Consider the following 26,743-nt stretch of genomic DNA (forward strand, 5'->3'; position numbering starts at 1 on the left):
TAGCGAGTACCGGCTCCCGGAAGGTCACCGTGTGAAGGAGGCAGTGGTAACGCGGGTCTCCCCGCTGTGACTGGGGAGCAACGGCCCAGCAGAAGAACCCAGCCTCAGGTGGCGGGGAAGAGCAGACGGGCGGTTTGCTGCAACATCATGGAGAGCGGCGGGGGAAGCGGGAACAAAACTACAGGGGGGTTGGCCGGCTTTTTCGGAGCCGGTGGGGCAGGTTACTCGCACGCGGATCTGGCCGGCGTCCCGCGTGAGTATCGGGCCTAGGTTGTGAACATTTCTCAGCGGTTCTTGCGACTCCGCCAGATGTGTAGCGTGTACTGTTCCTTTTTGGGGGCTGACGTTCACAATCTTAGTACCAGTGGTGGGGTTAGTGTGTTTGCGCTGCCTCTTTCAAGATTGAACCAGTTTTTGGAGCCACGGATCCCCGAGAAGTTCCGTTTGGGTGACCTGGACTCAGGAGATGTTGCATGTTCTTTTTATATCCAAGCACGGTGCCTCATTTTTCCTCCCGCACATTCCTTGTGCGTTGGTCTGTGTGCTTGGCTCTAGATTAAGAGGAGAGCCCAGCTCTGCAAGTAAATGCATTCCAAACAACGAGTCTGTAAATAACTTTTCAAACACAAAGTTCTGTGTTTCGAAACCACACAGTAGCCGTCAGGGCAAAACATTTAATAGTGCGAATAGCCAAGAAAGAAACGGGAGTCGAGCCTGCGGGAGGAGCTGAGAAGCGAGCTGCGCTTTAAAAGTCACTTACGGACTTGAAGAAAAAAAGTTAAGAATTTTAGGAAAGGAAATATGCAAGATCGAAAGTGTAGAAGCATGAATGTCCTACCTGTGCCCTTTCAATCCTGTGAATATGTATTCCAGATGTCTGTGACTTTGTGGGTGTTCAAATGGATGAACAGAACTTGTTCTGATTCTCCAGGTACTTTATGCTCAAGAACAAAAGAGCCCAGTGTCACCTTTCCCAAAACTGAATCTGGAACGCATTTTACACATACGTCTTCGGAGGTCTGAGTTTTGGAGCACAGAGGGCACTACCTTAATGTGACCAAGCATTGTTACGTTAATTTGATTAAGATTTGAAGGTAAATTGAGAAATGGAGGGATGAACACCATTCACTGAGCACCTGGGATCAACCAACGACTTTTCTGGATAGAGGACTACCAACAGTTAGATGACTGCTGCGTTCAGTGAACTGAGCCAAGTAACACAAATAAACACATTTCAGTTATATGTATAAGTGTACATAAAGCCATCAAAACCGGGTCATGAGATAGTGATGGGAGCAGGATGCTATTTAAGAGTGGGTCAGAGAATGCAACTAGAGGATGTTGACATTTGAGCTGTGACCTGAATATAGTATAGATCGGAGGTGAGGCAGGTGTACAAGGGAAAATAGTCCAAATGCCCTGAGAAAAAACAAAGTTGGCATGTTTAAGGAACAAATGATGGGCCAGTGTGTCTATAGAGTTGCAAGGGAGTTGGAGTAGTAGGAGATAATGAGGTGAGGAGGGCAAGGAATGACCACTAATGCAGTGTTTTGTAAACCGTGGTAGGAAGGTTGGATTTGATTACAAGTGTGAATGGAAGCCATTAAGGCTGATTTCCTTTTCTTAAAAAAATCACTTTAGTTGCTATATAGGAAGTAAATTGAAGGGATTAGAGCAAGTGAGGAGTCCATTTAAGTAGGAGATTGTTACAGTAGTCTAGGTGAGCTTTAATGGTTGGACTAAGATGGTAGCAATAAGGATGGTGGTAAGTAACGAAGTTCAAGATATTGAACATAGAATTCATACTGATGAGAAGACTTGAGTATTTCATAGATTGTGAGCAGTCAACTGAGGTGCACAGGATTCAAGGATTAAATTTAAAATATGAGAAAGCTGATTGACATATTTTTCTGTCATCAAAGTTAGTGGGATTCGAGTGTGGCTGTCTGTAAGTTTCCATTTTCTTTTGTTATGACCCCCATGCCTATGGTGATAACCCGAGAACCCTCTACGCTGCCACAGCAAATCTACTGTGTCAGCGGCTGTCAATACTGCTGAAGGAACTGCCTTAAAATATTTATATACAGCACATAACCCAAGCACTGTTTTTCTCATGGAATTGATTGGTCTCTTGTCAGTCTTATTTTGCAATTTGTATAGATGTCAAGCATCCTTGTAGCAAAGTAGAGAGAAATTAGCTTTATAATTGACCTTGGCTATGCTTCCTGCTACTTTGATTATTTAATCCACATTATTGCCAATATCTTCTTGGTATGACAGCCTGAACTCATACCATTTTCCTAGTGTAAGGCATGGTTTGGTATTCAGGACCTCAGGAGGAGGCAGCCTGAAAACTGTCAGACAGGATGAGCATAGAAAAGGAGAAATTTTCATATTCAAGTGAGCCTATAAATCAAAATTGGAAAACGAAACAGTGTAATTAACACTAAATGAAATAACTTTTTAGAATTTCATTGCAATATGCTTTGTTTTCTCTCTAGTGACTGGTATGAACCCTCTGTCTCCTTATTTAAATGTGGATCCACGTTATCTCGTACAGGTAAGATTAAGACTAGTCCTTTTATGAATTTACTAGTTTGGTGTGTTATCTTACTGTTTAAAAAAAAAAGTTTCTTACGCTAACTAGATCTACGATACATACTTCTGGAGGCACCAACTCTGGTCTCCATCCACCTTTTTTCTTTGTTCTGAAACTCTGGGGATTTGGCTTGCATCTCCCTGATACTATCCCTTTAAAGGGTTTTTGAGGTTCAAGGTGTGTTTTTTCTCCCTATTTAAACATTTGTAAAGTATACTAACATAAACTTTACCATCTGACCCATTTTTAAGTGTACTGTTCAATGTTAACCAAATGCATTTATAAGATTAGGCAACAATTACCACCTACCATATACATAACCCGTTTCATCATGTAAAACAAACTATGCCTGTTAAAAAAATAACTTCATTCCACCCTCCCTCCCACCCATCCCATGGAAACTACCCTTCTGCTTTCTGTTTTTGATACTCTAAGTACCTCAAATAAGTGGAATCGTACTGTATTTGTCTTTTGTGATTGGATTATTTCATTTAACATAATGTTCTCAAGTTTCATCTATATTATTATGTCAGAATTTCTCCTTTTTTAGGCTGGATAATATTTAATTGAATAATATTCCATTTTGCTTATCCATTCGTCTGTTCCTGGACACTTGGATGGCTTCTGTATTTTAGCTACTGTTGATGTGAACATTACACTAATGTGTACAAATGTCTTTTCCTAACTCTCCTTTTAATTCTTTTAGTTACATATCCAGATGTAAAATCGCTGGATCTTGGGGAAATTTTATTATTTTCTGAGGAATTGCAGCTATACCATTTTACATTTCACTGGATCTCATAAATTTTGATATGTCGTTTTCTTTTTTATTCATCTCTTAAGTAAAGGGTGTGTTATTTAATTTCCATGAATTTGTAAATTTTTCAGTTTTCTTTCTGTTACTGATTTCTAACTCCTACTGTTGTGGCTGGAGAGGATACTCTCTATGATATCTTTTAAAATCTTTTGAAACTTAATTTGTGTCCTTACATGATCTATCTTGGAAGATGTCCCACATGCACTTGAGACGTATATCTGTGCTATTATTGTTCGGCAGAGTGTTTTGTATATGTCTGTTAGATCTGTTTGCTGTTTGATTTATTGTGTTAAGTCCTTATTTTCTTACTACCTTCTGTCTGGTTATAATGTTTGCTATCCATTATTGAAAATAGATTATTGAAGTTTCCAGTTCTTAGTGTAGAAATTTCTATTTCTACCTTTAATTCCATCATTTTATATTTCATGTATTTTAATGGTCTCTTACTAGATATGTTTAGAATTTAATCTTTTTACTGCATTGAAACTTCTTAATATTTTTATGACCTTTTATTATTATGTAAAATCTATATTTTCTGATACTCATATGTTCACCCTGTTCTCTTTTGGTTATTATTTGCATGGAATAATCTTTTTCTGTCATTTCACTTTGAACCTCTTTGTTTTTGGAACTAAAGTAAACCTCAGTGTAGTTGGATCATGGTATTTTTATCCATTGTGCTGATCTTATGACCTTTGTTTACAGAGTTTGATCCATTTATATTTAAAGCGATTACTGGAGCCACCTGGGTGACTCAGTCTGTTGAGCATCCAACTCTTGATATCAGCTCAGGTCATGATCTCAGGGTAATTGGATCAAGCCCCATGTCAGCCTCCTCGCTGAACGCAGAGCCTGCTTGGTATTCTCTCTCTCTCTCTCTCTCTCTCTCTGCCCCTCACATGCACGCGCTTTCTCAAAATAAATAAATAAAAACTTCTAAACAATAAATTAGGCATTGATTTCTTAGACATGACACCAAAAGAATAAGTTATTAAAAACAACTGATAGGGGCGCCTGGGTGGCGCAGTCGGTTAAGCGTCCCACTTCAGCCAGGTCACGATCTCACGGTCCGTGAGTTCGAGCCCCGCGTCAGGCTCTGGGCTGATGGCTCGGAGCCTGGAGCCTGTGTCCGATTCTGTGTCTCCCTCTCTCTCTGCCCCTCCCCCGTTCATGCTCTGTCTCTCTCTGTCCCAAAAATAAATAAAAAAAAAAACAAAAAACAAAAAACTGATAAATTGGTTTTAATAAAAATTTAAAACTTTTCTACTCCAGACTACACACTTAAGAATAAGGAAAAGACAGTTCACAAACTGAAAGAACATAACTGTAAATCATTTAATATTTGATAAGGACTTAAATCAAGAATATGTAATTTTTTAGAAAACTCTTAAAACTCATTTATAAGAAGTTTAAAAGTGGGTAAAAGATCTGAACAGACATTTCTCCAAGAAGATACACAAATGTTCAATAATCACATGAAGCATGTTCCATATCACTTACTAGAGAAATGCAGATCACAAAAACAAAGTGAGATACCACTTCACACCTGCTATAGCTATAGTTAGAAACACAGGCAATAACTGATGTTAGTAAGGATGTGGAGAAATTGGACCTTCATGCACTACTGGTGGAAGTGTAAATTGAACTAGCTGCTTTGGAAATAGTCTCACAGTTTCTCAAAATATTAAAAGTAGGGTTACTGTATGACCCAGTAATTCCACTCATAGATATATACCCAAGAGAACTGAAAACATATGTCCACACAACAAATTATACATGAATGCTCATATCACCTTTATTCTAAATAGGCAAGAAGTAGACACAATCCAAATATCCAAGTTAAGAATGGATAAACAAAATGTGGCATCTCCATGCAAGGAGATATTCTGTAGCAATAAAAAAAGAATGAAGTAATGATGCTTGCTACAACATGGGTGAACCTTGTAAACTTACTAAATAAAAGAAGCCAGTCATAAAAGACCACATATTGTATGATTCTATTTATATGAAACGTCCACTACTGATAAATATAAAGAGACTGAAAGCAAATTGAGTAGTGGCTGCCCAGGGTAGGGGATAGATGGAGAATGACTGCTAACAGGTATGGGGTTCTTTTTGGGGTAATGAAAATGCTCTGAAACTGATTATAGTCTTTGTTGTACAATTGTGAATATACTAAAAACTCAAAACCACTGAATTATACACTTTAAATAGGTGAATTATATGGTATATGAATTATATATCCATAAATTGGGTGGGTTTTAAGAGTAATGGTTAGGACTTTTTGTTTCAAGATGAAACACTAAATATTTGACCTTTGCATTTCTTGTTGAGTGTGTTTGTTGGGTTTTTTTTTTAATGTTTATTTTTGAGAGACAGAATGCGAACAGGGGAGGGGCAGAGAGAGAGGGAGACACAGAATCTGAAGCAGGCTCCAGGCTCTGAGCTGACAGCCCAGAGCCCAACATGGGGCTTGAACTCACCGCAAGATCATGACCTGAGCCAAAGTCAGAAGCTTAGCTGAGCCACTCAGGCATCTCTTGTTGAGTGTGTTTTGAATAGAAGCAAGTTGATTAGGGCTTGTTTAAAATGTGTTTGTTTTTGCTGGAAGTGTTTGTCAAATATTATCTACACTGTAGGTTTATTGCTTTTCTTTCAAAAGTACCTCTCTGTCAGTATTTTACTCAAAATTTCAAAACTAATCAAATGTAGTTGGCTTAAATGTTGGATTTAAGCTTAAAGGTTATACTGTAGCTCCATTTAAAAATACAGTAACATTGGGACCCTGCATTGCTAGGCAGGGCCAAAAAGGTTAGACAGCAAAGAAGATTCTGTATTTTAAAGAAATTGTGATTCTTGCTTAATCACTCACACTTGTAGTGACATCTCCCATTCAAATGTTAGAGGGACTTCAGAATTGAAAAAGTTTTCTCGTCTCATTGTCTGTTTTTATAAAAACCATGGAAAGCCTAAATTTAAAAACTGTACCTTAAGTAAGTTGCATTTTGTGGAACATTTTTCCATACTTTTGAAAGACAGACATGTTAAGTACTACTTGTGAACTCACCATATACTGATTTTTGGCAACAGCTCTTATTTGAGGCACCATTTGTGGTTTCTCTTACTATTGATTTGTGTTGTCACCACTTTTGCATCCTCGCCAATACGTTAAATATTATATTAAGTAAATAGTCTTCCTCTTTGTTAGGCCAGATGAACATCCAGTATAAACAAGGAGAATTTGGGGCGCCTGGGTGGCGCAGTCGGTTAAGCGGCCGACTTCAGCTCAGGTCATGATCTCGCGGTCCGTGAGGGCTGTGAGTTCGAGCCCCGCGTCGGGCTCTGGGCTGACAGCTCAGAGCCTGGAGCCTGTTTCAGATTCTGTGTCTCCCTCTCTCTGACCCTCCCCCGTTCATGCTCTGTCTCTCTTTGTCTGAAAAATAAATAAATGTTAAAAAAAAAAAAAAACAAGGAGAATTTGGGGATGCCTGCGTGGCTCAGTCAGTTAAGCGTCCAACTTTGGTTCAGATCATGATCTCACAGTTCATTGGTTCGCGCCCTGTGTCTGGCTCTGTGGTAACAGCTCAGAGCCTGGAGCCTGCTTTGGATTCGGTGTCTCCCTCTCTCTCCCTCTCCCCCGTTCGCGCTCGCTCGCTCTCTCTCAAAAATAAATAATAAATAATATTTTTTCAAAAAACAAGAATTTGAATATTTCTAACATGCAGTTGAAATATAAATATTTCACATAATCTCAGCCACCTGACTATTTTATCAGGTACACTGGTGCCCATCCTTGGATTTCTTTTCTGTGGTAGTAAACAATGGTATTGGTGATCTTTTAGTGGTGCTAGTGTCCTACCCTGTCAGCAGCACAAGTTGAACTTGAACTTTTCAGTGTATCTTCCCTACATACATTGTATAAAGATACTTTGAGACCAGCCTTGGTAAGTGGTTATTTTTTGCAGTTTAAATTTGGCTTGCAGAAGTCTTTTTTCTATAACATCATAAACTGTTAATCCTATTTTTATAGAAACCAAAAGCCTTAATTTTATGGAGATTAATATAATTTGGCCAGTGTCCCCTCCCTCAAAATATCTTTGGAAATTTTTGTTATATGACACAGTTGAGATTATAAGCCCCGGTGACAATTAAGCATCAGATTGTTTCCAGGTGGCTCTGGGTGTGAATTGATGTACATTTGCCTTCATCCTCATAGTACTTTTATCCCAGTTGACCCTAGCAAAGAGTGAGTTGGAGATGACATGCACTTGTGCTTATTAATGTCCATCCTGACCGTTTTCTTAGTTTCCTGTTTGTAATACATGATCCATTTCTGGATTGAAGAAATACGTATCTCATTAAATCACATGGCATTTCTAAAAACCTCAAGCCAGAAGCACAACTTATTTTTATTTTTATTTTTATTTATTAAGTTTAATTACTTATTTAGAGAGAGAGAGTCTGAGCCGGGGAGGGTCAGAGAGAGAAGGAGAGAGAGAGAATCCCAAGTAGGCTCTGCACTGACAGCGAAGAGCCCGACATGGGGCTCGAACTAATGAACCATGAGATCATGATCTGAGCCAAAACCAAGAGTCAGGCGCTTAACCGACAGAGCCACCCAGGCACCCCTCCAGAAACACAATTTAAAACTAAGTCATTAATATAAAGGTCAAGAAGCACCCAAAATTCACAAAACTGTGTAATAACCTAGGATCTTTTCAGAGTTTGTTTGTTGCCCACCAGACCATTTGTGTGATGAGAGTAGCTGTGCTTGCTTATTTGTGCATTTTTTGCTGAGAATATATGCACAAGCCAGAAATAAAAAGCCAGTGCAGAGCTGTAGCTCACTGAAGTTCCATATTTGGTAAAACATGTTTCCTTGTTAGCAAGTTGCCAGCAGTGTTTTAACCATTTTTGTATAGAAAGTTTGACAATTATGTATTGAATGTGTTCTTTATAAGAGTATATTATAGAATCATGGGGCGCCTGGGTGGCTCAGTTGGTTAAGCATCTGACTTCATTTCAGGTCATATTCTCACAGCTCGGGAGTTCAAGCCCCACGTCAGGCTCTGCTGACAGCTGAAAGCCTGGAGCCTGCTTCAGATTCTGTGTCTCCCTCTGTCTCTGCCCATTTCCCACTTGAATTCCGTCTCTCTCTCTCTCTCTCTCTCTCTCTCTCTCTCTCTCTCTCTCTCTCTCTCTCTCCCTCTCCCCCCCTCCCTCTCCCTCTCCCTCTCCCTCTCTCCCTCCTTCTCTCAAAATAAACCTTAAAAAAAATTTTAAGAGTATATTATAGAATCAATCATATACTCTTACAGTACCATTTTCAACTTAGGATTTTTGGGTGACTCAGCATTCGTATCAAGTTTGTGTATGCATTTACTGGAAAGAGAGACGATGGCTTTCAAAGATTATCAAAAGAATATATGCTCCCCCAAAGAGTTAAAAATTATTTATTAAGGGGCACCTGGGTGTCTCCATCAGTTAAGTGTCCCACTGTTGGTTTCAGCTCAGGTCATGATCTCACAGTTTGTGGGATTGAGCCCTGCTTCGCGCTCTATGCGGACAGTGCAGAGCCCGCTTGGAATTTTCTCTCTCCCACTCATACTCATTCTCTGTCCCCCCCCCCCCCCCCACTCCGCTTGTACACGTGCATTTCTCTTTCTTTCAAAATATGTAAAAAAGAAAACTTAAAAACAAAGGAGAATTAAGGGTGCCTGGGTGTCTCAGTTGGTTAAACATGACTTCAGCTCAGTTCATGATCTCATGGTTCGTGGGTTTGAGCCCCACATCGGGTTCTCTGCCCCTCCCTTGCTTTATTATTTCAAAAATAAACAAACATTTAATGTATAAATATAAATAAAAAAGGAATTATTTATTAGGAAGGTAATTTTGCCCTTGCATAACTGATCCAAACTTTTGTGCTTTTATAGTTTCTGCCCTTTCTCTTATTTCATTTGGTTTTACACATGGTAAATTGTGCTTGATAAATAGTAGCTACAGAATGAGAGTTGCTCTCTTTTTCCACACTGGTTTATTTCAATCCAGTAACCTGTGACTTGTCATACCTTTCAGTTTCCCTTTCTCTAGAGCTGTGCTTCCTAAACTCTCTAGCACTGTTACTTCATATTCATCATTAAGTAAGGTAAATTAAATTGATTACAATCTGTCAGACTTACATTGAGAAACTAAGTTCCAAATGAGAAAGCCTCCTAAGAACTAATGAGTATAATTGTATATGTTGTATATTTCATTCCACTTTGATATAGGGGTTGCTATTGCACAAAGTTTTATTTTGGTTTGACTAAGTATAGTTGGGTTTTAGCTAATTTAAAGGTTTACTTTTTGTGAAAAACTACTTTGACAAATGAGGAAACATTTTGCAAGTACTGGGTCTTGAGGGGAGCTCAACTCAGTTTTCATTATTACCTTTTTAGGATACAGATGAGTTTATTTTACCGACTGGAGCTAATAAAACCCGGGGTAGATTTGAACTGGCATTCTTTACCATTGGAGGATGTTGCATGACAGGTGGGTATGATAATTTTTTTTTTTTCTTCAGTGTCCTCAATCCACATAGTCAGAAATGCTTAAAATCCGGGGCGACTGGGTGGCTGAGTCAGTTGAGCATCTGACTCTTGATTTGGGCTCAGGTCATGATCCCAGGATCATGAGATTGAGCCCTGCATTGGACTCTGTGCTGAGCCTGGAATCTGCTTAAGATTCTCTCTCTCCCTCTGCCCCTCTCCCCTAATTGCACACTTGCTGTCTCTCTCATCTTTTTAAAAGTGCTTAAAATCCAAAGCAGTTCAAATATTGGTTTCAGGGTTTTAAAGAATCATTATTTAGGGGCACCTGGCTGGTTCAGTCAGTAGAGCATGTGACTCTTGATCTTGAGGTTGTAAGTTCGAGCCCCACATTGGGTGTAGAGATTACTTAAAAATAAGATCTTTAAAAATAATAACAATAAATAATCATTATTTTTGTTTATCTTTGCCTATTAAAAAGTAAAAAAGAATCAGAAGTGCAGTTGTTTTTTAATACAAAGCTGCATTATTTGGATGAATTGTTACTGTGATTTACTAGGGGCTGCATTTGGAGCAGTGAACGGTCTACGGCTAGGATTGAAGGAAACCCAGAATATGCCCTGGTCCAAACCAAGAAACGTACAGTAAGTCTTATGTAATCATCTAATGTAGTGATATTTGAATATTAAACTACTTTGTTGGCTTGATGAACACAGTCTTGAGATGACACATGTTTAGAGTATTGACATATGTTTTGATCAATTTTTTTATTTTCTTACTGAAAATAAAAGAAACTAAGGAATCAAGTTACTGAGACTAAGGTTTTTAAAGGAGTGATTTTTGAGTCAGTGTCCCTCAATTAGCTGGTGCTACCCTATCCTAACTTCTACACCTTTTTCATTCTGCAGTTCTATATAACATGCTTTTCAGGTTGTTGAATTGCTAGTACATTATTTGGATAGTTCGAGGGCCTGCAGAACCATAGGACATGATAGTAAATAAGCACGTAAGAGTGATTGCTGGATCTGCTCTCATTCCAGTTGAACTTTTTATTGGTTTTACTCTCAATTTCTGAAATGGAGGGCTAACGCAAAGTTATCATGAAATTCGTAAAACTTAGTGGTAGTTTCTGAATATTCTCAGGAAATTGAAGTTTGTGGAAAATGGAAAGTAGTACATCTTCACCCTGCCTAAAATATAAACGTGACCAGTCCATGTAGATATTCCCTAAATAATATATGAGTGGAGTCACACAGTATGTATTTGATGGCTCATGGTCTTGGTTCAGGACACATTAAGCTTTATCTTCTTTATATGTTGTTTAGCCAGCAGATGGCAGCAGGTGTGCTAGAATTAGACCTTGGGAATCCTGAAGGCTTGTCAAGTTTTTCATATTCCTGTTACTATGGATCTTGCTTTACTAGGCCAGATCCTTGTATATTTTTACATTTATATTAATATTTGTCCCTTACTCCAATAATTTTTTTTTTTTTTTACTTTTTTGTGTTATGGAGAATTTTGAAAATGTACAGAAATAAACAGTAGTACAGTGAAGACCCATGAACCATAACCTCTTCTCAACAGTCAACCAACCAGGATTGGGACCAGTTATGCACCATCTCATTCTCCCCTCCCATATTACTTTGAAGCAAATCCCTAACATACCATTAAATACCAATTTGAAGATGCGGCACCTGGGTGGCTTAGTTGGTTAGGTGTCCGACTTTGGCTCTGGTCATGATCTCACAGTTTGCGGGTTCGAGCCCTGCATCAGGCTCTGTGCTGACCGCTTGCTCAGAGCCTGGAGCCTGCTTCAGATTCTATGTCTCCCCCTCTCTCTGCCCCTCCCATGCTCGTGCTCTGTCTCTGTCTCTGCCTCTCAATAATGAATAAATGTTAAAAAAAGTTTTTTAAATACCAATTTGAAGGTGAAGTTCTCCTAGAAAAGATAACCTTTGTCTCTTAAAACAGTGACAGTATTGTTTGGGCAGGGGGTGTAGGGAGAGAGTCACATTTGCAATTTTTAGATCAGATTTTTTAAATCTTCTGTATTACTTTTTATATAACCACTCTGATATTCCTGGGTAGGAAGCATTTAAAATAGGAGACAGCCTCAGGATTAAACCTCCGACCTTGATTCAGGTCAGGATCTCATGGTTCCTGAGTTCAGGCCCTGCCTCAGGTACTCTGCCCCTTCCTTGTGCACTCTTGCTCTCAAAACTAAACAAACATTTAAAATAGGAGACAGCCTGTAAAAATTGAAAGGACAGGGTTTGGGTCCAGACAGATCTACATAGCTTCAGAGTCTAGTTCCATTATATACTATTTTTTGGTCTTAGGTAAATTTTTTTCTACCTTCTGCCTTTAAGGGTTATTAAGAGGTGATTAAAGTTGGTAAGGGCCCAGTAAGTGGAGATATATTGCCCAAATTGCATACCAAAGAATTTCACCAATTTGCAGTGTTAAACAGCCTTTAGAGATAATACAAATTTTTGTTATTGGGCATTAATTTAAATGAGTTATTTAACTCCATTAAATGAGTTTTTTCATTCTTTGTTATTATAATTTCATAATTTCCAGCAGTAGTCAGCTGTCCGGATAGAACCATTCCTGTGATGGTGTTACACTGCTGGGAGAGGAAAGTCCTGTCTTTTTCCTCCAGTTGCCTCTGTCACTGTTCTGGTGGCGCCTGGCACTGGTGTGAGGCAGAACTGTGCTTCCTTGAGAGTGTGCTAAGCGTTCACTTGGGCCGCTTAGTTCTAGTCTGGGAGCAGACACAGCATGTGCTTTCTCCACATATTCTAATTAGATGGTTTTTTCCTTCTCTTTGAATACTTCCCTGTAATTCTGCTGTATTCTGTAACAGTCCACGCTTTGATTCTATTTAATATCTTGAGTATATTCTTCCTCCAAAAAAATTTAATTGTAAGCTAGATTATCCATTAGAATGGTCTTTTTCTTTTTTTAATGTAGATCAATTACTGTAAACTTCTCTATAAAATACATTCTAGGCTATCATTCAAAGCCTTTCTATATTTGATTTGTATTTATTTTTAATAATAATAATTTTCCTTATTGCCCAAAAAAGTTGGAAGTTTAACCTTCATTTATATTTGTATAAAGTAAAAGCCAGCCTTACTAAATTCTAAGGAAGTATTAAGGTATCTTTTAAAATTAAGAAAACCCTGGGGACACCTGGGTGGCTCAGTTGGTTAAGCATCCAACTCTTGATTTCCTTTTCAAGTAATGATCTCATGGTTCATGAGATTGAGGCCCTTTGCTCTCTCCCTCTCTGCCCCTCCTCCACTCGCACAGATGTACTTCTCTCCCTCTCTCAAAATAAATAAATAAACGTTTTTTAAAAAAATAAAATTAAGAATACCTGAGTGTTGGGTTTATACGTTGTAAATAGCTACAATTATGGTTTTTCAAAGTGCTAGAGAAATAATGATTCTAAGTACAGATTCTTTCTCTTTCTGCCCTGGTAGGATTTTGAACATGGTGACTAGGCAAGGGGCACTTTGGGCTAATACTCTAGGTTCTCTGGGTAAGTAGAGATCTCACTTAATAATAAATCATTAATGCAAAGGATATATATGTATCATGAACAATTTGACCTGCCAAAATTCTGGCCCTAGGATATTAAAAATTGTATTTGAATCTACTCTGATGAGTAATGTAGGTAATACTTAGGAAAAGACCATGAACAACATAACAATAATTCCAGATGCTAATACCATTTTTCAGTGTTTTAAGTCTTTTTAGATATTATATACTCTCCTGTCCAAGCAAGATACCAACCCATGTTTTAGGTAGATATGGAGTCCACATAATTGAGGTCCAAGTCAAATGCCTTTGTATGTTAAGAAAGGTTCAAGGCCCTGTAGTAAGATACAGATTAATGCAACCCTTTTGCTATGTTTTCCTAATAGCCTATTCAGCATTCTGTTTACCTAAGTAGGTTTCCCAGACTGAATTTTCAGAGGTGTTATAGGGCCTTTGTAGATAATGAAAACATTTGCAGTTCTGAGCAAGGGGTAATTTAGTAGGATTTAGGACCAAATGCTTTCATATTATACTATTTATGAATATTTGACTCTCTTGATTATTCATAGCATATAATAAATGTACCAGTGGTACTTATGCTCTAAGAACCAAAAATTTCTTTGTAACTTGGTTGAAAGTCTGAAAATCTTTTAATTGTGGCAGATTAAGTAAGGGAAATTTTAGGTATCTCATTGAAAAAATAGAAAAAGCATCTGTTGTGAAAGAATAATAGCCTAGCTTTGTTGTGGGATTTGGAAGCAGTACATTTTCACACTGTAAGGTCAGATTGACATTTGAGATCCTAGTAAATTATTGCCTCCATATGCTACTCATGTCCTCTTTGCCCCCACCCCATACACAGTCACCCTCCTTTGTTCCTGTTTGGTTGCTTATATATCTCCAGAGTGAAAAGCCATCCTGCTCTGCCCAAGGACTTTCTTAGTTTTAGCATTGCAGGCAAGTCTCAGTCCTAGGAAAACTGGGATGGCCAGTTGCTTTGTATGTTTCTGATGTAATAGAAGTTCAGTTTCAATTAAATAAGTTGAAAGGGTAAGAAGAGCCTTTATAGAAATATAAGAATACCACAACAGAAGGGTTGTAAGGCTGAGTTTGGTGTAACATTGAAGGGTCAAATAAAGCATAGTTTCGAGAAAGGTAAGGAAAAGGATTAGTAGGAATCTTTACAGGTACAAGAGATAGATAGTTTTGGGGAGCATCTTGTTAAAACTAAATAAAGCTAGTGTTACAGTTTTTGCCTGTGCCAGAACCAAACCTCAATTTTTTTCTAAGTTAACATTTCTCTTAGAATAGAAATGCATGTGTTTTTGTTTCTAAATTCAAAGTATAGCTATTAAGAATAAAATATAAGTGAAAATTTTAAATATTTTTCCTGAGATTCCAAGAAAAATGGAACTTTTTATAATTAACTACTATTGGTGTTTCTTCTGAAGCTCTTCAGAAATTGTCTTTGTATATCCTGAGTTGTACACACATGTGCCCGCTTTACAGGCTAATGAATATAGTTTTTCCTACTTTTTGTTTAGAGTATGTATTATTCCATTATATGGAAAGTCCCTTTCTGGGTCTATCCGCTTTGATGGGCATTTTATTTACAAGCTTTTGCTGTTACAAATACTGTTCTAGTGACCATTCTTTTATATCTTTGAATGCTTATAGAATGTCTGTAAGATAGATTTATCTAAATATAATTGCTTTACTGACTTTCAAAAACTTTTTTATTAGTAATCAGTCCATTTCCCCTGTAGCTTTGCTCTATAGTGCATTTGGTGTCATCATTGAGAAAACACGAGGTGCAGAAGATGACCTTAACACAGTAGCAGCTGGAACCATGACAGGCATGTTGTATAAATGTACAGGTAGGTACTGTTGAATGACGAGCTATCTCTGAATACACTTTGAAGTATGCTTTGAAAATGAAGTATCCACAGATTCATTTTTTGCAGTGTAATGGAGTGTTCTGTAAAACCTCATGGGTGTTTGGGGTTTTGTTTTTGTTTTTTTATTTTGATAAAGTACACGAAACATAAAATTGGCCATCTGAACCATCTTTAAGTGTAAGTTTACTAATGTTAAGTATATTTACGTTGTCATGGAGCATTACCTTCATCTAACTCCAGAACTTTTCTTCATCTTGCAAAACTGAAACTCTGTATCCAACATCATTTTCCCCATCCTTTAGCCCTTGGCAACTACCATTCTGCTTTCTAACTATGAATTTCAACTCTGAGTATTTTAGGTATTTCATGTAAGGAATAATAATAACTGCATTTGTCTTCTTGTGACTGGCTTATTTCTTTTGGCATAATATCGAGGTTCATCCATGTTATAGCATGTTTCAGAATTTCCTTCTTTTTCAAAGATGAATAATACTCTGTTTTACATATATACCACATTTTCTTTATCCATTCATCAGTCAGTGGATACTTGGATTGCTTCCATCTTTGACTACTATGAATAATGCTCCTATGAACATAGGTGAGCCATTCGATTTTGAAAAAATAGAACCCTAAGAGTTGAATCAAAATGACCTGAGTGAAGATCAAAATCAAATCCTTCTCTAAGATGGAAAAGAAATTAGCATTCACTGCGTTATACCCCCAGTTATAAGCACTTAATATAACTTATTAAGAAGTGCCCCGGTGACTCGGTTGAGCCTCCAGCTTTGGTTTAGGTCGTGATCTCACAGTCAGTGAGTTTGAGCCTCACATCAGACTCACTGCTGTCAGCACAGAGCCTGCTTCAGATCCTCTGCCGCCCCCAACGCTCCCGCTGCCCCCCCCCCCCGCACCCCCCCCGCCCGCTGCTCACACATGCTCAGTCTCTCTCAAAAAAGTAAAAGTTGAGATATATATATATAGGACTTATTTTATTTAAAACTGAACTGATAATCATCACACCCCAGTTTTATAGATAAGCACAGTATTAAGAGGACCTCTTTCAAAAGGTCCTAACTAGTGATGGGCCCAAATTTTTTTTATCACATTTCTGCTTTAAATGGCTTAATTAAGCTACTTATACTCATGCCTCTGAAAATTACTTTTGTTTGATTTTTTAGACATTAGACACTTGATTAACTGAGCTAATTCTTTTTAGAAATTCCTCGATCAAAATTTCAGGTAGCCATTTTTGCTAGAAAGAGAAGTCTCAACAGGGTTATGAAATCCAAGATTTCCTGATATATCTGAGAGTAAGAGGTTTTTTCTGTATTGAAAATGGATCACATTTGGGGCGCCTGGGTGGCTCAGTCGTTTGGGCGACCAACTTCGGCTCAGGTCATGATCTCGCAGTCCGTGAGTTCGAGCCCCGCGTCGGTCTCTGTGCTGACAGCTCAGAGCCTGGAGCCTGTTTCAGATTCTGTGTCTCCCTCTCTCTCTGACCCTCTGCCGTTCATGCTCTCTCTCTCTTTCTCTCTCAAAAATAAACGTTAAAAAAAAAAAAATTTATAAAAAAAGAAAAGAAAGAAAATGGATCACATTTGGAATTTTATCCCTAAGAGCTCACAGTACTTCTTACTTGTGTGTATGTACTCATGTAAACAGAGCTCCCAGGTGGATTAAGACATTACATACCTTTTATGTCCATGAAGATGTTACCTTGACATAGAAAAATCATGTTAAAAATACTGGGGCATCTGGGTGGCTCAGTCAGTTGAGTGTCCGACTCTTGATTTTGGCTCAGGTCATGATCTCACAGTTCATGGATTCAAGACCCACGTCAGGCTTCATGCTGGTAGTGCAGAGCTTGCTAGGGATTCTCCCTCCCTCTCTCTCTGTCCCCCACTCATGTGCATGTGCTTGCTTGCTCTCTCTCAAAATAAATAAACTTTAAAATATTTAGATATTAGAGTAATTTAAAAAATGTAAAAATACTTCACATTGAAAATCTTTAGGGTCAGACAAAATAATTTAAAACTTTCACTCAGCAAGAGTTTACTTGGCCCAAACTATGCTTACAAAAGCTCAAATTAATATTTGAGAAACCAATTTCACATAAAAATATGGAATTCCAGCTTCTTTTGAATAAATGGAAGATACCAAGCTTACATTATTTGTGTTGGCAAATGGCCGGGGTTGAGTGGGAGCTGCTGTTACACCAGTTGATGGGCACTGAAATTCTACCTCAGTACCACTAGTCCCTGACTTCTTACTCAGGGTAAGCCGCTGTGGCATTTCCTCTGCTGAGGGCATCCCTGAATATAAGAATGTACTGAATTACCATCTTAAGACATATTATGCATATTTAAAAGATAGAAAAGGCTGAATTCTTGATATCGAAAGACATGGGAGCCTAGCTATCTGTGTCCGGGACTTCCTTGCAGTCATAGCATTTATAACACAGGGTGGGCACCTTCAGCTTAAATTATGAAAGAGAAAGTTCCTGGCTCAGAAGAAAAAAAGCAAAAACAAATTGATTCTAGGTCAGGTGACATGTAGATTTCATTTTCCATTGCAATTGTGAAACATAGATGAAGTATCTGACCCAGAATTCCAACGTTAGCTCATAGTTTCCTGGCCGAACAATTTAAATTTAGCTCAGCACATCAGAATCAGTATACAAAAGCAGAGCAGTATCTTTCATTGATTTCTGGTTTAAAATAAACCTAAGACAGAGCACAGAATTAGGAATTTTGTGTGGTAGGAATACGAATACAACTTCAGCTTCTAGATTCAGGGATTTAGAAAAGGGGTGAGACACTCTTTTGGTCTAGAACCAGCCAAACTGTTAAAGACACAGGTTTACATTTAGGGAATGGCTAATTCCTGCTGACCAAAAATATTTCCAACTCTTCAACAATGGAAATTAAAAAAGAGGAAGTTTGAAATTAAAGTAGTATAACTCAGCTTAGATTTGGAGCTACTTTCGTGGAAAGAAAAATCATGGGGAAAAATACATGAGAAAATGGGTAGCTGTCAGAACAAAAGGAGGCTAATTTAAAGGAATATTTCTGATGGGATGATTTTAGTTTAAATCCAGTGTTTAATGAGTTTAAATATTTTTCAGAGGGTATTCAGAGGGTCATTAGATTTTCTGTGGCATGTGAAAATCTGTTTAGTAATAAACAGTATTCTATCAGAACAAGAACAGCTGTAGTTTTGCTCTTGTTCATAAGCTTAGCACTAATGTTTAAAAGGCCTGGTCACTAATCTTCAGAAACAAGGCATCAGCAACCAAAAGATATGGGTCCCCCCTTTCCCCTCACAAAAAGCCCCTGACCTTTTCATTCTATGCCTTCCATAAGAAAGTCATCTTAGGGGCGCCTGGGTGGCGCAGTCGGTTAAGCGTCCGACTTCAACCAGGTCGCGATCTCGCGGTCCGTGAGTTCGAGCCCCGCGTCAGGCTCTGGGCTGATGGCTCAGAGCCTGGAGCCTGTTTCCGATTCTGTGTCTCCCTCTCTCTCTGCCCCTCCCCCGTTCATGCTCTGTCTCTCTCTGTCCCAAAAATAAATAAACTTTGAAAAAAAAAAAGTCATCTTAGAAAAGCAAACTAAATAAAAGTTAAAAAGACCTACAAATCCATTTCATCATAATAAGTAAATGTAGGGCTTATTATTGTTAAAAGGTACTATTTATCAATAGGTTCCAGGCCTTCAGAATTAAACTGTATATGCTAACCATACTTTTTTGATGATTCTTTATTTCTGTTACTGGCAGCAGTATTCTTCCAGTAAATTAAGACAGATGTAACATATATTACAGGCATAGGGCTGTAATATATAAAACATTTCGACAGATCACTTAAACCAACAATCCAATTAAAAAATGGAGTAAGGATTGACAGAACAGGGAAAAATACAAATCACCACTAAACAATAGAAGTCACTAAATCTTACAGGCAACCAGGGTAAAGCAAAATAAACCATTAAGATAATATTTTTCACCAAGTATCTTTTAAAAAGTGATGATAGGTAACTGATGTTTACCAGAGGGGAAGTGACACCTAATATTGACAGAGGTAAGCAAGCAGTTGACATTAATTATTAATATTTTAAATTTGTAGATCTTTGCTCAGCAATTTATCCTACAGCATACTAAGGCATACACACAAAAAAGGGGTCTGGACCACCATAACCACCACAGGAAAGCAACCAAAAAGATGAAGAATCTGGTGGGAAAAATCATCCTAAGAGGACAGTAATATGGGGAGGCAAAAACAGCAGAGATAATTGAATGCTTACATGGAAGAACCTGGGTTGCTAGGAAGGCACCAGTGGGGTGGAGGTGGTCCTGAGGAAAGCCCGAACGTCAGCTGCTCTGCTGTGACAGTCACACGTACTGCTTCCACTCTAACAAAGCAAAGAAAAAAAATAGGCCGGAAACGTCTGTTCTAGTGTTCCGAGTCACCTTTGGTTTCTGCCCTTCTCTTCCGTGTCCCTTCACTTCATCATTTGTGCAGTTCACTACCTAGCACCTGAGTTGCCTTTTCTCACAAGGCTGAACTTCTGTAACAGTATTTTTCATTAGCCATTTTGACTTTGGGCTTCTGCCTTCAGTCTGTCTTATCTATTCACTATTTCTGGTTTATCTTCCAGTGTGGTTCTAATTCTAGTAATCACTTTTCAAAAACCTTTGATGATGACACACTGTGTTTCAGCCTAAATTTAAATTTCTCATCCTAGCCTTCCTTGCTCTAATCCTCTCCCATTTTCAGACTTTTCTCCCACACTGTTCTTGTGTATGTTATATGACCAAATACGTAAATTTGAAATCCAATCCATCCATAAGGCCCAGTTCAATTGTTAATACCTCTTTCAATAGATTTCCTTTTTTTGGGGGGGAGGGGGCGGTGATTGAACTTTATTTAGTTTTGGGTTTTTTTTTTTTAATTTGTATTTATTTTTTTAATTTGCATCCAAGTTAGTTAGCATATAGTACAACAGTGATTTCAGGAGTAGATTTTTTTAATGCCCCTTACCCATTAGGCCATCCTCCCCTCCACAACCCCTCCAATAACCCTCTGTTTCTTCTCCATATTTAAGAGTCTCTTATCTTTTTGTCCCCCTCCCTGTTTATTATTTTTGCTTCCCTTCCCTTGTGTTCATCTTGTTTTGTATCTTAAAGTCCTCATATGAGTGAAGTCATACGATATTTGTCTTTCCCTAATTTCACTTAGCATAATACCCTCTAGATCCATTCATGTAGTTGCAAGTGGCACGATTTCATTCTTTTTCATTGCTGAGTAATACTTCATTTTATATATATATGTGTGTGTGTGTGTACGTATATATACACATATATGTGTACATATATATACACATATATATATACACACCACATTTTCTTTATCTGTTCATCCATCGATGAACATTTGGGCTCTCTCCATACTTTGGCTATTGTTGATAGTGCTGCTATAAACATTGGGGTGCATGTGCCTCTTCGAAACAGCATCCCTGTATCCCTTGGATAAATACCTAGTAGTGCAATTGCTGGGTCATAGGGTAGTTCTATTTTTAATTTTTTGAGGAACCTCCATACTGTTTTCCAGAGCAGCTGCACCAGTTTGCATTCCCACCAGCAGTGCAAAAGAGATCCTCTTTCTCCACATCCTCACCAACATCTGCTGTTGCCTGAGTTGTTCATGTTAGCCATTCTGACAGGTGTGAGGTGGTATCTCTTTGTGGTTTTGATTTGTATTTCCCTGATGATGAATAACATTGAGCATTTTTTCATGTGTCGGTTGGCCATCTGGATGTCTTCATTGGAGAAGTGTCTATTCATGTCTTTTGCCCATCTCTTCACTGGATTATTTGCTTTTTGAATGTTGAGTTTGATAAGTTCTTTATAGATTTTGGATACTAACCCTTTATCTTCTTTGCAAAAATCTTCTCCCATTCCATTGGTTGCCTTATAGTTTTCCTGATTGTTTGCTTCATTGTGCAGAAAATTTTTATTTTGATGAGGTCCCAATAGTTTATTTTTCCTTTTGTTTCCCTTGCCGCCGGAGAACGTGTTGAATAAGAAGTTGCTGCGGCTGAGGTCAAAGAGGTTTTTGCCTGCTTTCTCCTGGAGGATTTTGATGGCTTCCTGTCTTACATTTAGGTCTTTCATCCATTTTGAGTTTATTTTTGTGTCTGGTGTAAGACAGTGGGTCCAGGTTCATTCTTCTGCATGTCGCAGTCCAGTTTTCCCAGCACCACTTGCTGAAGAGACTCTTTATTCCAGTGGATATTCTTTCCTGCTTTGTCAAAGATTAGTTGACAATACGTTTGTGGGTCCATTTCTGGGTTCTGTATTCTGTTCCATTGATCTGAGTATCTGTTCTTGTGCCAGTACCATACTGTCTTGATGATTACAGCTTTGTAATACAGCTTGAAGTCCGGATTTCTTTTTTTTTTTTTTTTCTTTTTTCTTTTTAATCTGTCTTGGAGGCGATTCAGTATGGTGAAAAAGACAGTGGGCTTTGGCGTCGAATGGGTTTGACTTGACCAGCACTAGGTCACTAAACAGCTACACCAAGAGAGTAACTTGTCTGAATTTGTCTATAATACGAGAGCAACCAGTATTCCCTTCATAGACTCGTAAATGAAATCACCTATAGAAAGTAAGTGACTTACCTCCTACCATAAGCACATTTTATACCATTCTTAGAAGGCTTAACACAGTTTTCCTGGTAGGAAGTCAATAGGCAAAAAGTAAGATTGAAAAATCAAGAACTAGCAAGATAGTTACGTTTTTTAGAAACAAGATAAAGAGCAGAGAATGAAAGTAGTTGCCTTTGGAAATAGAAATTAGGGTGAGGATGGTGAGTGTGCCACATTGTTGTGTATCACTAAAATCTTTTAGCACTTTTTAAATTGTTTATATGGACTACTTTAATAAAAAGTGAAAGTGAGCAAAGACCTTTATCAACATAATAAAAATGAGGTATTTGGGGCGCCTGGGTCGCTCAGTTGGTTAAGCATCCGACTTTGGCTCAGGTCATGATCTCATGGTTGATGAGTGCGAGTCCTATCTCCAGCTTTGTGCTGACAGCTCAGAGCCTGGAGCCTGCTTCAAATTCTGTGTCTCCCTCTCTCTCTCTGCCCCTCCCCTACTCATGCTCTGTCCTCCTTAAAAATAAACAAACACTTAAAAAAAATTTAAATAATAAATAAAAATTAGGCATTAGATTACAAGGGTGGAGTGGGGAGACACTGTTCAGTGGGTACAGAGTTTCAGTTTTGCAACATGGAAACAGTTCTTTGGAGATGGATGGGGTGATGATAGCACAACAATCCCAGAAAACCTAGTGCTACTGAACTATACTATTAAAATGGTAACTTTTACATATGCTTTATCTCAATTTTTAAAATAAATTCAATAAAATTTTGGAAAGTATTTAATAGCCATGACAGTGTGTAAGTAAGGCAGTTCCTCTAAAGCAGGGGCCAAGAACACCTGCTGGCCAAATCCCTATCTGTTCACTGTCTTGAGGCTAAGAACATGTTTTTAAATATGGTTGACGTTTGAACTCCATGAGGTTGAACTGCACAAAGTTTTCTTTGATCAGCACAGTACTATAAATGTGTTTTGTCTTGAGATTTTCTTAGTAACATTCTTTTCTCTAGCTTGCTTTATTGTAAGATTGTAATACATAATTCACATAACATATAAAATACTTACTGATCAACTGTTTACGTTCTCAGTAAGGCTTCCAGTCAACAGCAGGCATTAGTAGTTAAGTTTTGGGAGGAGTCAGAAATTGTACTTGGATTTTTGACTGTGCAGTGGGGGGGGGTCACATCCCTAACCCCACGCATTGTTAAGGGTTGACTGTAGTTACATTTTAAGTGGTTATATAAGTATCTACATAATAGCCTTTGGGCCCTGAAAGCCTAAAATATGTACTTTCTGGCCACTGTAAGAAAAATATTCTGATCCCTGCTCTAAAGTAATTGTCAGTTCAGTATGTTAGCTCTACACTATCCAGCTCTATACCCCACAAACAAGGTACTTAAGTATTCTGGGCCTTATTTTCCTATGTTTAAAAGAGATAATATTTGTCCTTTCTGGAAGAGTTGTGTAAGGACCAAAAAGGTAGAAGGTAAAACTGAAACACCTGGCTCACATTTGTTTTGCTTTATAGACATTGACCGTTGGCCTTCTTGCTCAAAGCAAGAATATTTGCTAATCAACTTCCTGTGCTTAGTTGGGCAAAAGTTGGTTACAGAAAGCCTAAAGGCAAGGCCCTCCACAACCAGTTGGAAAACACTGGAATTAATAGAAAGTTAAAACTAAAACATGGCTTGGTATGTGGTAAGAGGCTATCCTTGAATCAGAATTAGCTGTGCTTAGTAAGTCAAACACTGCCTATGTTTAGCGTCTACTTGGTGGAAATAACTTTTTTCTAGCCTTCAAAGAAGTGACATTTTGGGGCGCCTGGGTGGCTCAGTCGATTCAGTGTTGGACTTTGGCTCAGGTCATGATCTCATAGTTCGTGAGTTTGAGCCCCGCATCAGGCTCTGTGCTAACAGCTCAGAGGCTGGAGCCTGCTTCAGATTCCGTGTCTCCCTTTCTGCCTCTCCCCAGCTCGTGCTGTCTCTCAAAAATGAATAAACATTTAAAAAAATTTTTTTAAAGTGACTTGTTTAAGTTTCATTTTGGTCAGAAAGTAGAAAGCTTTCTGGGGGATCATAAGAGACACTTAATGTGCCACTGATGTCCCTAAGGTCTTAGTCTTGTAGTTCACAGTTTCATTATGTTACCCCTAGTGCCTCTGCCCAGGGAGGCTCTTTATTTGATAGCTAAGAACTAATGTGAAAATCCTTTCAAAAGTAGAAATTAGGACACTCAAAGCAAAGGACCAACCATAAGGAACAGTTTACAGCTATTTCCAAACCAGTGGGCAGAGTTCAGAGCCCGGTGGATCTGTAATCAACTAAAGATCTAGGGGAGTTTTCAATGTTTAGTCCCAGGAAAACATCTGCAAAATCATTGTGCTTTCAGTTATCTGCCCTGCATCATTTTTCTGCTAATAAACAGCAGTGAGACCACCTTTCTTTTGTGTCGACTCAGAATGGAGTACTATATAACCTGCTTGAAAGAATCCTCATTACACACAAAGTTTAGATTTAATAACTGAGCCATACTGATGCTGTTGCAAATATCATTTATTCTCCTGTGCTTCATAGTTTATTTTCCTCATTTTAGTCATTTGATCTAATTATAGTTTACTTTCAGCCCCTAGAACTTTTTGTTGACTTACTAGTCAAAGACATGAAGTAGATTTTTATTAAACTGGGTAGATTGTTTTTGAGTTAGCAGGTTGAGTGTATATTACATTTATAATTTTCCAGCTGCATTGAATACAGGTGCAAAATCCAACTGCCATACTTAGTCTAAACATAGCAAGAGATGATGTGGGATTCAAGGAGAGAGCTCCCATTTAATTTTTTTTTTTTAATTGTTTCTGACCTCTCCTCCCCACCCCCACCCCCCCACCCCCGCCGTATTTGACAGCTGTTTATAGATGATGCCTGCAGCTTCTGTCTGTTTAAGAGAGATAATTAGGGCACTTCATGTTGGAAGCCTACACAGGTCAGCTATCAGACATCTTCAGACTAGAGAGGATCCTGAAGGGAGTGGCCCTTTAATCTATCGGCTGAAGCCATCTGGCAGGACATTCATTGCAGGAATGCTTGGTCTGAAGTGTTCTAACTCAGCAACATCACTGGATTTCACAGAATTTACTGGTTTGTACCCATAGGGCCTCTAGGAAGGTAATCACAGGACCACAGCTCCGTTCCACCTTTGCCTTCCTAACACAGGACTTAAAATGAATACTCCATTGGTACAATGTGGGCTTCCTGACATTTATGGTATCAACTTGTTTGTAAAACCATAGAACATCAAGTTATTTCTTAAAAGCTTATTTCGGTGCCCCTAGTCCTCTTACTAGACTTGGGGACTGTTTTCAGGTAACTGATGAAAACGTTTTTGTTTTTGCATTTCAAGTGTAATCCATATTGCTAATCTTTTTTCACATGAAAAAAATTGTTTTGTTAAGCAAAAACAGTTCAAAGTCTAATCCTTGGGTTTTTCAGTAAGTATAATGCTCCTCGGTGCCTTATTGCTCATTAATTGTACATTGTCAGATATGTCAGTGTAGGAATGGAGGAGGGGGGTGGGGGTGTCAGTACCTAACTCAAAGCTTGATTATAGCCATCTTATCACCACTTCTTGAGTCTTCAAAGTTAACAGAGGACCTGTCCAGAGTCCAAAGGTAATGTTAATACTGTTTCCAAAGAGGGTGTCACCTTGTTTATATTATAGCTGTAAATCAATTGGTGGGGCTTGTGGGTTCTAAACAATATGACTAACGGGAAATTATTGCTTTGTTTGGGACTTCAATAATATGCATGAGATCTTGTCTGAAGTGTGGGAACAAGTGAGATTGAGAAAAATCAAATTATTAATGCTCATGATCTTAGCTACAAATTGTAAAATTAAAAGAAAAAATGGTTGTGAATGAGAATACAGTGTATGTATTAAACTGGTGATTTAGGGATGTTTCTCTTGAACCTGTCTTGGTTTCTTGTATTAACTTTAGGACTTCTGTTTGAGATGGAATATTTACATATAAACAAATCGTGTGCCTCAATTTCATGATAACATTATTTAATCCTTTGCTGCTAGGACACTGTGTAATACAAGGCTGTTTTGTTTTTGTTTTCTTTTCCTTTCCCAGGTGGTTTTCGAGGGGCAGCACGAGGTGGGCTAGCAGGACTGACGCTTACCAGCCTCTACGCACTATATAATAACTGGGAGCACATGAAAGGCTCCTTGCTCCAACAGTCACTCTGAAGATTTGCCAACTTGTGAATGGAGGACACTTTAGTAGCAATCCAGATCAATTTATAGGTCAGTCTGGAGTTACTCTTTCTTCCTACAATTAGTTTGAAAAATTGGAGATACCAGTTTGCTGTGGCGAAGATCATGGTTGGTTGACCGGGACTGGCACTCTTTCCAGCCCAAGCTGAAGCCAAAACCCTCTGGTGGCTGAGTAATGTGGTTCTCCCTTTCTCTGGAACTGGAAAACTACTTACTCACAGAATTCACGTCGTGATGGTTGTCGATAGTATATCACCGCATTTGTTTATTTAATGATCTGAAACTGTAATGTTCCCTTGTATTCCCAATAAAAGGTGAAAACAGAACTAAAGTCATAACTCCACTGTAAACACAGTGGGTGTCTCCATTTAAAACATTTTTCTGGGGGGACCTGGGTGGCTCAGTTGGTTAAGCATCCAACTCTTGG

At 38.4% G+C, this 26,743-nt stretch overlaps 1 protein-coding gene and 1 non-coding gene across 3 annotated transcripts; both read left to right on the plus strand.

Annotated features, from left to right (window-relative positions):
- Window positions 1–26,654, plus strand: LOC112854547 (mitochondrial import inner membrane translocase subunit Tim23). 2 transcript variants are annotated; one of them, XM_025918057.2, is made up of 7 exons: window positions 1–253; window positions 2,502–2,560; window positions 9,854–9,947; window positions 10,503–10,587; window positions 13,432–13,490; window positions 15,256–15,366; window positions 26,174–26,654. In XM_025918057.2, the coding sequence occupies exons 1-7, from the start codon at window positions 148–150 to the stop codon at window positions 26,287–26,289; spliced, it is 630 nt and encodes a 209-aa protein (XP_025773842.1). In that variant the 5' UTR covers window positions 1–147; the 3' UTR covers window positions 26,290–26,654. The 2 variants fall into 2 exon arrangements, with proteins under 2 accessions (XP_025773842.1, XP_086536423.1); XM_086680297.1 differs by lacking the exon at window positions 1–253 and adding an exon at window positions 799–1,094.
- On the plus strand, window positions 12,519–12,722 carry LOC112854901 (small nucleolar RNA SNORA74). The gene has a single exon (XR_003222982.1). It is a non-coding gene; the product is annotated as a small nucleolar RNA SNORA74 (small nucleolar RNA).
- Window positions 26,655–26,743: the final 89 nt, after the last annotated feature.

The sequence above is a fragment of the Puma concolor genome, chromosome D2, assembly GCF_028749965.1.
Source record: "Puma concolor isolate L17-30 chromosome D2, mPumCon1.1.hap2, whole genome shotgun sequence".
NCBI lineage: Eukaryota > Metazoa > Chordata > Mammalia > Carnivora > Felidae > Puma > Puma concolor.